General features: G+C 46.1%; 1 protein-coding gene across 2 annotated transcripts in view; it reads left to right on the forward strand.

Annotated features, from left to right (window-relative positions):
* Positions 1–14,301, forward strand: part of SLC27A6 (solute carrier family 27 member 6) — a 112,374-nt gene that overhangs the window by 76,726 nt on the left and 21,347 nt on the right. For both annotated transcript variants that reach the window (XM_088475118.1, XM_088475117.1), the window contains one exon: positions 8,076–8,206. In XM_088475118.1, the coding sequence (XP_088331244.1) occupies positions 8,076–8,206 (131 nt within the window). The remainder of the gene's footprint in view (positions 1–8,075; positions 8,207–14,301) is intronic.

Raw genomic sequence — 14,301 nt, forward strand, 5'->3', positions numbered from 1 at the left:
GCTTGTGAAACATATTGTGATAGGATCACTGGTAAAGTGGTCTGTGGCAGGTACATTTGTCCCAGATTCCTGTCTATTGTGTTTTAAACCCCCAGGAGAAAGTCTGCAGTGTAGCAGGCTTGAGTTTCGGCTTTTTGAAAAGCCGGTTTGGGACCTGGGGGTTGTGGGTGAGAGGAGAGGGAGGGCTCCACCCACGGCCACTCCAGGTTTTGGTTCTTGCAGCCTGGTAACAGGTTGTTAAGGTTTCCACCTGAGAGTGGCCAATATAAGCCTAGTGTGTTGAAGGCTGATTGTCTCACCTGGGAGAGCAGGCAGGGAGTTTGCTCAGAGACACTTGAAAAACCTATCTGTGAGTACTGTGCTGTGCTTTGTTGCTGGTGAGGGCATTAGGCCCTGCCAGGTTCTGGTAGTGAGGGAACTACCTGTGAAGTTAGTGCCCCGACAGGGCTAGGATTTATATTTATGTTTTCTTTATATTTCTGTCATTGTACAATAAAGACTGGTGCCGACTAGCTTGTACTTGCATCCAGACTGGTGTGCTGCTTCCCTGCTGCTGTGTGTGTGTGTAAGGAAGGAATCCTCTATCCAGGAGAGGGACCCCCTAACCTAACTGTGTCACAATATGGTGGAGAATGCGGGCAACCACACACACTGAAGTTGCAGCAAGAGGAAAACTTTCCGTTTAAAAATTAAAGGGACAGACACCCAATTTGTGAGTGTGGAAATAACGCTGTGTCCTTGGAGTCCCATAGAGGAGGCATCAGCCCATGCTCAGAGAGGCAAGGTTCAGCTTCCAACCTACACCCCAGGACAAAATGGAGGACATTATTAAAGCCCTGCTCCAAGCTACAGTGGCTCAGCAGGAATCTACCAGAGCTCAGCAGGAATCTACCAGGGCTCTGCAGGAATCCACCAGGGTGCAACTGTCGGCCTTGGAGACAGCCCAGGGGCAATTACAGGTTAACATCGAGGAAACCCGCCGGGCCTTAGCGGAAAACAGCCAGGCCATAAAAGAGGTGGCACAGCACCTGATCGCCCGGCCCAGAGATGTTGGTACTGGTCCTCCCACCACCACTCACTCCGTACGAGCCAGTCACTTCCTCCAGAAGATGACTTCGGGCGATGATGTGGAGGCCTATCTCACCGCATTTGAAAGAACGGCCGAAAGGGAGAGTTGGCCCAAGGAGCAGTGGGCAAGTCTGGTGGCACCTTTTTTGTCTGGGGAGCCACAAAGGCCTATTTTGACTTATGCCTGGCTGATGCCAAGGACTATAAAAAACTAAAACAGGAGATCCTAACTCGCTTGGGAGTCACCACCTTTGTTCGTGCCCAACGGGTCCACCGCTGGGAGTTCCATATGGACAAGCCTCCACGTTCACAGATGCATGACCTCGTCCATCTGTCCTCAAAATGGCTACAGCCCAAGACGCTGATGGGACCACAGATCGTGGAAAGGGTCGTGATGGACCGGTACCTGCGATCATTACCTGCGACTCTGCGCAAGTGGGTGAGCCATGCAGACCCTAAGTCCGCGGACCAGTTGGTCGAGCTGGTGGAGAGGTACGTGGCGGCTGAGGAGCTGATGAGTATGCCCCACCGAGCCCTGATGGCGCACCGGCGAACTCCCACAGACACTGGTAAGACTGTTCCAGGGGAGAAGGGCGCTGGGCGGCGGAATGTACCTAAGACTGAGGGTGTAGAACCTGGAGACAGGCCTGCCAGGCCGGGAAGGTTCTTGCCCCGTAAACGACTAGACATTAATATGACTCAGTGTTTCCGATGTGGTGGCTTCGGCCATATTGCCGCTAATTGTGCACTTACAACTGAACCTATGCAATGTGATACTGCTCCTGTCTACCGCAGGGGGTCTTTCTTTGCACAGATAGCCTGTACGGCTGACCGGCAGGCTGTGACTGATAAGCACATGTGTGTACTCACTGTAGATGGCAACTGAGTAGAGGCACGGTTAGACTCTGGTAGCTTGGTGACACTTATAAAAGCTGAGCTGGTGAACCCCTTGCGGCGTGAGGGGAAAACTGTTGGTGTGACCTGCATACATGGGGATACTCGATATTATGTTACTGCCGAGGTGAACATCGAGACACCATGTGGTTCTGCTATAGTTTCTGTAGGTTTGGTACATGGTCTGATGTACGATGCAATATTGGGGAGAGACTTTGCTCACTTCTGGAAGTTGTGGGAAAGCCGTTTTGTTCCAGAGGTGAACAACCCCGATCCATTTGAGAAGGTTGTCGATGTAGTGGAGGAGGGAGTTTCTTCTGAGTCAGAGTTATTCCCTTTTTCTACTATGATTGGCGAACTAGAGAATGCGGAGCGTGACGGTGGCTCGCCAACTGATGTGCCTCCCATTGAGGTGGGAAGTGTTGTTGGGCCAGGTGATCATCTGCCTGATTTAGAGGTCAGAAGAGAGGTCTTTGCCGTGGAGCAGTTGAATGACCCTACTTTGGTAAAAGCCAGGGAGAATGTAAAAGTAGTTGATGGTAAACCCGTAGACCCTGATAGTCCTTTGTCCTATCCCCACATGGCAATGTGGCAGGATTTGTTATATCAGGTGACTAAGAAGGGGGAAGATGTTGTGGAACAACTAATAGTTCCCAAAGCATACAGAATAACAGTGTTGGATCTAGCCCATGGTCATATAATGGCAGGCCATCTAGGGGTAGAGAAAACCACTGAGCGAATAATGCAGAGGTTTTTCTGGCCCGGGCTTCATAAAGAGGTATCTGACTTTTGCGCATCCTGCTCTGAGTGTCAGTATCATGCTCCCAGGCCACATTTTAAGAGTCCACTAGTTCCATTGCCTATCATAGAGGTGCCGTTTGAAAGAATAGCGATGGATTTGGTTGGACCCTTAATGAAGTCTGCCAGGGGACACCAGTATATTCTGGTCATAATGGATTACGCTACCAGGTACCCGGAAGCGATCCCGTTGCGCAATACGTCAACCAAGACCATTGCCAGAGAGCTAGTTCATGTCTTTAGCAGGCTGGGTATACCTAAGGAGATACTAACTGACCAGGGTACACCGTTTATGTCCAAAGTCATGAAAGAGTTATGCCGCCTGTTCACAATCGAACAGTTAAGAACTTCGGTTTATCACCCGCAAACCGATGGGCTGGTCGAGAGGTTTAACAAGACGTTAAAACACATGCTTAGGAAAGTGGTCGACAAGGATGGTAGGGATTGGGACTACTTATTGCCGTATTTATTGTTGGCCATAAGAGAAGTTCCCCAGTCCTCCACCGGGTTTTCACCCTTTGACTTGTTGTATGGGAGACACCCAAGGGGGTTACTAGACATTGCCAAAGAGACATGGGAGGGGCAGTCTAGTCCTTACAAAACGGTGATTGAGTATGTTTCTCAAGTGCAGGAGAGAATTGCTGCGGTAGTGCCGATAGTGAGAGAGCACCTGGAACAGGCTCAACAGGCACAGCAGAGGGTATACAACCGCAATGCTCGGTAACGCAGCTTTGCTCCTAGGGACAGAGTGTTAGTATTGGTTCCCACTGTGGAAAATAAACTTTTGGCTAAATGGCAAGGGCCCTTTGAAATCTTAGAAAGAGTGGGGCAGGTCAATTACAAAGTTTACCAGATAAATCTGTTAAAGCCCTGGAAAGATAGAACGGTACTGTTGGCCGTCCGAGACCCTCCAGTAAGTCCAGGGCCCTTTGGGTTTTTGCCACTGTCACTTCGGGAACTGTCAGCAATTCAACAACAAGAGGTCAAGGAGTTTCTGATTAGAAATAGGGTGCTGTTCTCTGACGTACCTGGGAAAACCTCGGTCATTAAACATGACATCATCACTGACCCAGGGATTAAAGTTAATCTAAAGCCCTATAGGTTACCAGAAGCACAAAGAGAATCGGTGTCGAAAGAAATTAAAAATATGCTAGAGTTAGGGGTTATTGAAGAATCACATAGTGAATGGTCAAGTCCCATTGTGTTGATTCCAAAGCCCGACGGGAGTGTGCGTTTCTGCAATGACTTCCGAAAGTTGAACAGTGTTTCAAAATTCGATGCCTACCCGATGCCAAGAGTGGATGAACTGATTGAGAGACTAGGGACAGCAAGGTATTTAACCACTCTTGACCTAACCAAAGATTATTGGCAAGTACCGTTAACCAAGAGCGCCAAACAAAAGACAGCTTTTTCAGCGCCAGAGGGCTTGTTTCAGTACAAGATGTTGCCCTTCGGGCTACATGGGGCACCTGCTACCTTCCAAAGAATGATGGACAGGATTCTAAGGCCCCATAGACGGTATGCGGCTGCTTATCTGGATGACATGGTCGTTCATAGTCCTGATTGGCAGTCTCACTTACCCAGGGTACAAGCAGTGTTGGACTCCATCTATAAGGCAGGTTTGACAGCCAACCCAAAAAAGTGTTGTCTAGGCATGGAGGAAGTAAAATATCTGGGATACACCATTGGCAGAGGCCTGATAAAGCCTCAGCTCAATAAAGTTGATGCCATACAAAACTGGCCACGGCCTCTGAATAAGAAGCAGGTGAGAGCCTTCTTGGGAATTACGGGGTACTACAGGAGGTTCATACCCAACTTTGCCACCATGGCAGTCCCACTGACTGACCTGACCAAAGGCAAACAAAACGTCATGGTAGAATGGAGTCCTGAGGCAGAGAAAGCTTTTCAGGAGTTGAAAGTAGCGTTGTGTTCCCAACCAGTCCTCATGACTCCTAATTTTGAAAGGGAATTCATAGTACAAACCGATGTATCAGAAGTAGGTATAGGAGCGGTCCTGTCCCAGAACAAGGAGGGTGAGGAACACCCTATTTTCTATCTTAGCAGAAAGTTGAATGTACATGAGAGAAACTATGCCACAGTGGAGAAGGAGGCGTTGGCCATAAAGTGGGCATTAGAGGCTCTCAGGTACTACTTGGTCGGAAGAAAGTTCAAATTGATCACTGACCATGCCCCTCTGAAGTGGATGTCTGAAAATAAGGACAGTAATGCGAGAATTACAACATGGTTCTTGGCATTACAAACTTTTAAATTTTCAGTGGAACACAGGCCAGGAAGCCAGCTGGCCAATGCTGACGCGTTGTCACGCATTCATTGTTTGGGGGCTTCAGTTGTTCCGCCCCACAGGTCGAAACAAAGTGGGGGGATATGTGATAGGATCACTGGTAAAGTGGTCTGTGGCAGGTACATTTGTCACAGATTCCTGTCTTTTGTGTTTTAAACCCCCAGGAGAAAGTCTGCAGTGTAGCAGGCTTGAGTTTCGGCTTTTTGAAAATCCGGTTTGGGACCTGGGGGTTGTGGGTGAGAGGAGAGGGAGGGCTCCACCCACAGCCACTCCAGGTTTTGGTTCTCGCAACCTGGTAACAGGTTGTTAGGGTTTCCACCTGAGAGTGGCCAATATAAACCTAGTGTGTTGAAGGCTGATTGTCTCACCTGGGAGAGCAGGCAGGGAGTTTGCTCAGAGACACTTGAAAAACCTATCTGTGAGTACTGTGCTGTGCTTTGTTGCTGGCGAGGGTATTAGGCCCTGCCAGGTTCTGGTAGTGAGGGAACTACCTGTGAAGTTAGTGCCCCGACAGGGCTAGGATTTATATTTATGTTTTCTTTATATTTCTGTCATTGTACAATAAAGACTGGTGCCGACCAGCTTGTACTTGCATCCAGTCTGGTGTGCTGCTTCCCTGCCGCTGTGTGTGTGTGTAAGGAAGGAATCCTCTACCCAGGAGAGGGACCCCCTAACCTAACTGTGTCACAATATACAGAAAAGTGCAATGGCTTATAGTTCTTTTATTGTATTGATGCTGTGTATAGTAGATCTTTGGCCTCTGTAAGGGTGAATATCTACTATTTTGATAGAAGATTTTCAGTAGGAGTATTATTTCTGCCTTGCATTCATGGACTTAAGCTCTTGTTACTAAATTAGTGACGTTATCTGCTGGGGGACAGGGATGTGTATATGATGTGCGACTATAATTTTGTTTACTTAAGTAGCAAAATACATACAATAAACTCCCCGAAACTCGTGAAATGTAAGAAAAGTGTTCATGTACTTTGTAAAGGTCTGTGGACTCCTTGTGGCGTGATATAAACAAGGTACAATACTACAGTATGTATACAAATGTTAACACAGCAAAAAACATTTGTATGTCAATTTTCACATTTTAAATGTTTCCCCTATCAGAAACATTTTTTTCAGATTATTATTCTTGGTTATTTAACTAACAAAAACCTTTGCTGAATTGGAACTCAAAAAAATTCATAGTATCTCAAATGTTTTGGTCTTCAACAAAGTTTCTTGGCCTTTTCTACTTTTAGAATTCTATACAGTAATTTAGGAACCTTAGTTTATTTAAAATTTTCCATTATTTCAGATCACTAGATACATTAATTACAAGCAACATATTTTGTCAGGTTCATCAGGGACGTGTAGGCAGGGTAGGTAGAGCCTCGCCTATCATACTCACTGTCATGCTCCAGAGTATTGTTCTAAAAATGATTAGAATAATACAAAGAAGATATTTATAACTTATACATATCATCTTTGTTTATTGTAATCATTTATTAGTTAAAACTGGCCAGATCTGCAGAGCTCCCAAAAATTGCAGGGAGAGACGTGAGGTGAGGCAACAAGAGTTCAGCTTCACCTATCAGACACTGCTTGCAGAGCTGGGGTAGGGGATTTACTGCACAGAAAGATAGCCAAAAGAGGCATGCCTCACTATGTGTTTGGGGGGGGTGCCTTGAGCACTGATGAACACCTTGGATGTGTCGTGGCCAGGAAGTGCACTGCTCAGAGACCCACCGGACCTCAGTCAGCAGTAGCAGCAGGGGGAGGAAGAGAAGAGACACAGTGATACGGGTAGGAGAATCAATAGACACTTAAGCTTAGTGTATTGAGGGGAGAGTTACAGTGAGTAACCCACCCCCATGTGTGCCTCCCCAGCCATTTACCTCATCGCACATCACTGAGGCTCATAACACCTATTGTTTATGACAACTAAAAAAAAAAAAACAATCAAGAATAATTTAGCTCTCAATTCAAAATGTATTTTTAACCATCTGGCACAGAATACTTTCTGCAAGTCTCTGGTACTGAGTTCTATTGCAACTAGACTACAATTAGCTGGAACAAATTCAAAAGGATTAAATACCCTATAAATTATTACATAGAGCTCTTTATGTTTATTAATATTAAGTTTCAAAGTGACTTAAGAGCACATAGCTAATGGCCTAAATGTAAAAGTTTGCAAACGTATTTAATTTTTGATTAGTTCAGCAATTTTGGAAATTGGTGCTCTTATTGACAAGTTAATAAAGGTTACATTTCAACGTAACGTCCAGATTCGTTTTATGGGACTGATTTCAACAACAAGCAAAAATGTAATGCTAAAATATGGGTTCTACAACTGAAAGCTTAAAAAGTAAAAATAAGATTTTGTAATGGCCAAGTCAGACTGTAAACCCCATTGAGTAAATTCAAGTAATTGCTACTAAAAAAAAATATTCTGAATCAATGGTAGATTTTATTTTTTACCTATATTTTTACATGTTGGTTTCTCTTTTTTCTTTTTTTTTTTATAAAAAAATCAGTTAAATCATGCAACTTTAAATGGTGGTGGTGAAGGACCAATCACAAGTGCAATCTCTTGATTGCATGCTGTGATTGATTCCCCCAGTAATACCCTATGGCAGAGGTTCCCAAACGTGTTCTTCAAGGCTCCCCAGCAGTTCAAGTTTTAGAGATATCCATGGTTGAGCACAGGTGACTTAATTAGTACCTCAGTCAATTTTATTTAACCACCTGTGCTCAACCATGGATTTCTCTAAAACCTGAACTGTTGGGGAGCCTTTAGGACCGCGTTTGGGAACCTCTGCCCTATGGGTTTTGTCTTGGGCTGTAAGAGGACCTGAGAAGTTCTTGGGGCTGTACCTAGAGAGAGGACACCCAAGTAAAATGTTTTACTAAGTGGTAATGCAGTTTTAAGCCAACTATCAATTGGAAAGGTCTATATAGCATTTGTTGTTAATAAACAAAACTGAATACATTCTGAGCTTTGTATGTATACATTTTCTTTCAGGGCATGAAGGAAAGGTGGGAATGGTATCTATTATTCTGAAGCCTGGTCAGTCTATGGACTTGAAAAGCACCTATGAGCACACCTCGATGTACCTACCTGGTTATGCATGCCCACGATTTTTAAGACTGCAGGTAAGGATGTTTAAAAATACTGGACCTGATTCAGACTTGGGAATAGAGTAAGATAGAACAAGTAACTCTGTACCTGGACAAGCCATGTGCAAATACATATATTATTTTTGCCTGTGGAGCTTTTGCATGTAGCCCAAATATGCTGGACAGTTTTATTTTTACACTGCAAATTAGATGTCAGTTTGTACGCGCCTCTCCTAAATCTAATTCTCTCTGCACATTTTACATCTGCCCCACCTGCAGTGCAGCATGATTTTACCAAGATGCACAGTCACTTACTCTATCTTACTCTATTCCCAACTTTGAATCAGGCCCACTGTCTGCTAATACTGGGGGAAAATTCCAAGTACCAATGTAGACACTGCGCTGTCAGGTACTGTAGGTAACTATGGCACAATTAGCGGGATAAATAGTGGGGGTGTTTATTGATGGTAAAATGCAAAAAAATGAGGTTTTAAATTACAGGAATTTTTCACCATATATTATTTTATACAATGAACTGCGTGACTAAAAACAGTGATTTCTAATGGTATTCAGGCATGTGTGGGCAATATATTATATTTCCATCCTGAGCATTCATAAGAGAAATTACACTAGTTATACAATTATTTTTTAAATTTACATCCTGCTATAATCATGCACTCTTAATTAAACCTACTGTTCAAACTAGGGGTGTGCACCGGCCACTTTTCGTGTTTTGTGTTTTGGTTTTGGATCTGGATCTTTCTTCGTGTTTTGGATCTGGATTGGTTTTGCCAAAACCACCCTTCCGTGTTTTGGGTTCTGGGTTTTGTGTTTTGGATCTGTATTTTTTTGAAAAAAAGCATAAAAACAGCTAAAATCACAGAATTTGTAGGTTTTTCTGCTCCTATGCTATTATTAACCTCAATAACCTTAATTTCCACTCATTTCCAGTCTATTCTGAACACCTCACACCTCACAATAGTGTTTTTATGTCCAAAAGGTTGCACCGAGGTAGCTGGATGACTATGCTAAGCGACACGAGTGGGCGGCACAAACACGTGACCCATCTAGGAGTGACACTGCAGTGGCAGGCAGGATGGCAGTTAGAAAAACTAGGCCCCAAACTGTACATAATGCAAAGAAAAAAAGAGGTGCAAGATGGAATTGTCCTTGGGCCCTCCCACCCACCCTTATGTTGTATAAACAGGACATGCACACTTTAACAAATCAATCATTTCAGCGCCAGGGTCTGCCACACAACTGTGGCTGAAATGATTGGTTCGTTTGGGCCCCCACAAAACAAGCTGGCAATTAATGTGTCCCTGCACAAACTGGCTCTACGGAGGCAAGATGTCATCCTCATCCTCCTCATCCACCGATTCCTCACCCTCTTCAGTGTGTACATCCTCATCCTCACAAAGTATTAACTCGTCCCCACTTGAATCCACCACCACAGGTCCCTCTGTACCTTCTGGAGGCTGGTCTCCCTGGAAGAGCTGATAATTCATTTTGATGAACATCATCTTCTCCACATTCTGTGGAAGCAACCTCCTACGCCTTTCGCTGACAAGGTTCCCGGCTGCACTAAACACTCTTTCGGAGTACACACTGGAGGGGGGGCAACTCAGGTAAAATAGAGCCAGTTTGTACAGGGGCCTCCAAATTGCCTCTTTTTCCTGCCAGTACAGGTATGGACTGTCTGACATGCCTACTTGGATGCTGTCACCGATGTAATCCTCCACCATTCTGTCAATGGTGACAGTATCATATGCAGTGACAGTAGACATGTCAGAAATTGTTGCCAGGTCCTTCAGTCCGGACCAGATGTCCAAACTTGGTCCTGCCTGCCCTGCATCACCGCCAGCGGGTTGCTTAGGATACCTAAGTTTTTTCCTGGCAGCCCCAGTTGCGGGAGAAAATGAAGAAGGAGCCGTTGACGTGTCACGTTCCGCTTCAGCTGACAGTGTGTTCACCAGCAGGTCTTTGCACCTCTGCAGGCTTGTGTCGGCCGGAAAGAGAGACACCACATAGGCTTTAAACCTAGGATCGAGCACGGTGGCCAAAATGTAGTGGTCTGATTTCAACAGATTGACCACCCTGGAATCCTGGCAAAGCGAATGAAGGGCTTCATCCACAAGTCCCACATGCCGAGCGGAATCGCTCCGTCTTAGCTCCTCCTTCACTTTCTCCAGCTGCTTCTGCAAAAGCCTGATGAGGGGAATGACCTGACTCAAGCTGGCAGTGTCTGAACTGACTTCACGTGTGGCAAGTTCGAAGGGCTGAAGAACCTTGCACAACACGGAAATCATTCTCCACTGCGCTTGAGTCAGGTGCATACCCCCTCCTTTGCCTATGTCATAGGTGGATGTATAGGCTTGTATGGCCTTTTGCTGCTCCTCCATCCTCTGAAGCATATAGAGGGTTGAGTTCCACCGCGTCACAACCTCTTGCTTCAGGTGATGGCGGGGCAGGTTCAAGAGTGTTTGCTGGCGCTCCAGTCTTTGGCACGCAGTCGCTGAATGGCGAAAGTGGCCAGAAATTTTTCGGGCCACCCAAAGCGTCTCCTGCACGCCCCTGTCGCTTTTCAGAAAATTCTGCACCACCAAGTTTATTGTGTGAGCAAAACATGGGACGTGCTGGAATTTGCCCAGATGTAATGCCCGCACAATATTGGTGGCGTTGTCAGATATCACAAATCCCCAGGAGAGTCTAAGTGGGGTAAGCCACTGGGCGATGATTTCCCTCAGTTTCTCTAAGAGGTTGTCGGCGGTGTGCCTCTTACTGAAACCGGTGATACACAGCGTAGCCTGCCTTGTAACGAGCTGGCGTTTCTGAGATGCTGCTACTGGTGACGCTGCTGCTGTTGCTGCGTAAGGTGATACATCTACCCAGTGGGCTGTCACAGTCATATAGTCCTTAGTCTGCCCTGTTCCACTTGTCCACATGTCCGTGGTTAAGTGGACATTGTGTACAACGGCATTTTTCAGGACACTGAGGACACTTTTTCTGACGTTTCTGTACAGTCTCGGTATCGCCTGCCTAGTGAAGTGGAATCTAGACGGGATTTGGAACCGGGGACACACTACCTCCATCAATTGTCTAAATCCCACTGCACTAATGGCGGATACCGGACGCACGTCTAACACCAACATAGCAGTCAAGGCCTCAGTTATACGTTTTGCTTCAGGATGACTGCTGTCGTACTTCATCCTCCTCGCTAAGGACTGTTGGAGGGTCAATTGTTTAGTAAAAGTAGTGGTGTTCCTACTTCCTCTCTGGGATGATGAACGACTCCCAGCAGCAGCAGCAACAGCAGCAGCGGCAGCAGTAGGCGTAGCAATGCAGGATCCTCCGGAGGAATCCCGGATAGGAGAGTCAGTCATGCCAGTGATATGGCCTGCAGGACTACTTCCGATCCTGACTAAGGAGGAAATTGACGAGGAGGGAGTTGACGGTGTGGTTTGCAGGCGCTTGGATACAACAGGACAACGGGATTTAGGTGTCCCTGGACTGCTTACGGTCTGAGCCAAAGTTTCTGAACTTGACAGTAACTTTTTATGAACGCGCTGCAGGTGCCGTATAAGGGAGGATGTTCCTAGGTGGTTGACGTCCCTACCCCTACTTATTTCACCTTTACATATGGTACATATGGCAAGACAGTTGTTGTCCGGATTTGGATAGAAATATTGCCAGACCAAAGAGGTGGAATGTTTGGTCTTCTGCCCAGGCATGACCGTGATGGGCTTTTTCATCCCACGGACAACAACTGTCTCCCCCGGAGCCTGATTTAAACAAACCACATCACCATCAGAATCCTCCTCGCCAACTTCCTCCTCAGCGCCAGCTACACCAGTATCCTCATCCTGTTGTACTTCAACAGTGACATCTTCAATTTGCATATCAGCAAGTGGACTGTGGGTGCTCCTTTCAGCACTTGCAGGGGGCGTGCAAATGGTGGAAAGAGCCACCTCTTCCCGTCCAGTGCTGGGAAGGTCAGGCATCGCAACCACCACCACACTTGGACTCTCTTTGGGGATTTGTGATATCTTCTTAGAAAGCACAGTTCTTCGCTGTGCTTTTGCCAGCTTAACTCTTTTGATTTTTTTAGTGGGAGGAGTGCTTCCATCGTCATGTGAAGCTGAACCACTAGTCATGAACATACTAGGGATCGACCTTAGCCGTTCCTTGCCACTCCGTGTCGTAAATGGCATATTGGCAAGTTTACGTTTCTCTTCAGCTGATTTAAATGTCTTTTTCAAGGTCATTTTCCTGAACTTTGCCATTTGGGATTGTATGTGCCCTCTACTATGACATTGGGCATCGGCCTTGGCAGACGACGTTGATGGCATGTTATCGTCTATGTCATGACTAGTGGCAGCAGCTTCAGCACTAGGAGGAAGTGGTTCTTGATCTTTCTCTATTTTATTTTTATCGGAGAAAGTTTGGTCCTCCATTTATGTTATATCGATTTGATATATACGTGCGGCTAAACACAGAAAATAAATTTTTTTTTGGTTCGGACTGGAGTGTACTTTGTGGGTTACAGCACCCTTTAACGGTCAAGCCAGCCGGCCCTTTACTTATGACACAGGCGCACTCTTGGCACTACTTTGTTGATGCACGTGCGGCTACTGCGCACACAATTCACAAACACAGAAAATAATTTTTTTTTGGTTTGGACTGGAGTGTACTTTGGGGGTTACAGCACCCTTTAACGGTCAAGCCAGCCGGCCCTTTACTTATGACACAGGCGCACGCTTGGCACTACTTTGTTGATGCACGTGCGGCTACTGCGCACACAATTCACAAACACAGAAAATAATTTTTTTTTGGTTTGGACTGGAGTGTACTTTCGGGGGTTACAGCACCCTTTAACGGTCAAGCCAGCCGGCCCTTTACTTATGACACAGGCGCACGCTTGGCACTACTTTGTTGATGCACGTGCGGCTACTGCGCACACAATTCACAAACACAGAAAATAATTTTTTTTTAGGTTTGGACTGGAGTGTACTTTCGGGGGTTACAGCACCCTTAACGGTCAAGCCAGCCGGCCCTTTACTTATGACACAGGCGCACGCTTGGCACTACTTTGTTGATGCACGTGCGGCTACTGCGCACACAATTCACAAACACAGAAAATAATTTTTTTTTTGGTTTGGACTGGAGTGTACTTTCGGGGGTTACAGCACCCTTAACGGTCAAGCCAGCCGGCCCTTTACTTATGACACAGGCGCACGCTTGGCACTACTTTGTTGATGCACGTGCGGCTACTGCGCACACAATTCACAAACACAGAAAATAATTTTTTTTTTGGTTTGGACTGGAGTGTACTTTCGGGAGTTACAGCACCCTTAACGGTCAAGCCAGCCGGCCCTTTACTTATGACACAGGCGCACGCTTGGCACTACTTTGTTGATGCACGTGCGGCTACTGCGCACACAATTCACAAACACAGAAAATAATTTTTTTTTGGTTTGGACTGGAGTGTACTTTCAGGGGTTACAGCACCCTTTAACGGTCAAGCCAGCCGGCCCTTTACTTATGACACAGGCGCACGCTTGGCACTACTTTGTTGATGCACGTGCGGCTACTGCGCACACAATTCACAAACACAGAAAATAATTTTTTTTTGGTTTGGACTGGAGTGTACTTTCGGGGGTTACAGCACCCTTTAACGGTCAAGCCAGCCGGCCCTTTACTTATGACACAGGCGCACTCTTGGCACTACTTTGTTGATGCACGTGCGGCTACTGCGCACACAATTCACAAACACAGAAAATAATTTTTTTTTAGGTTTGGACTGGAGTGTACTTTCGGGGGTTACAGCACCCTTAACGGTCAAGCCAGCCGGCCCTTTACTTATGACACAGGCGCACGCTTGGCACTACTTTGTTGATGCACGTGCGGCTACTGCGCACACAATTCACAACCACAGAAAATAATTTTTTTTTGGTTTGGACTGGAGTGTACTTTCGGGGGTTACAGCACCCTTTAACGGTCAAGCCAGCCGGCCCTTTACTTATGACACAGGCGCACGCTTGGCACTACTTTGTTGATGCACGTGCGGCTACTGCGCACACAATTCACAAACACAGAAAATAATTTTTTTTTTGGTTTGGACTGGAGTGTAC

Source organism: Taudactylus pleione, unplaced genomic scaffold (assembly GCF_031769625.1).
Source record: "Taudactylus pleione unplaced genomic scaffold, aTauple2 ptg000162l, whole genome shotgun sequence".
Taxonomy (NCBI): domain Eukaryota; kingdom Metazoa; phylum Chordata; class Amphibia; order Anura; family Myobatrachidae; genus Taudactylus; species Taudactylus pleione.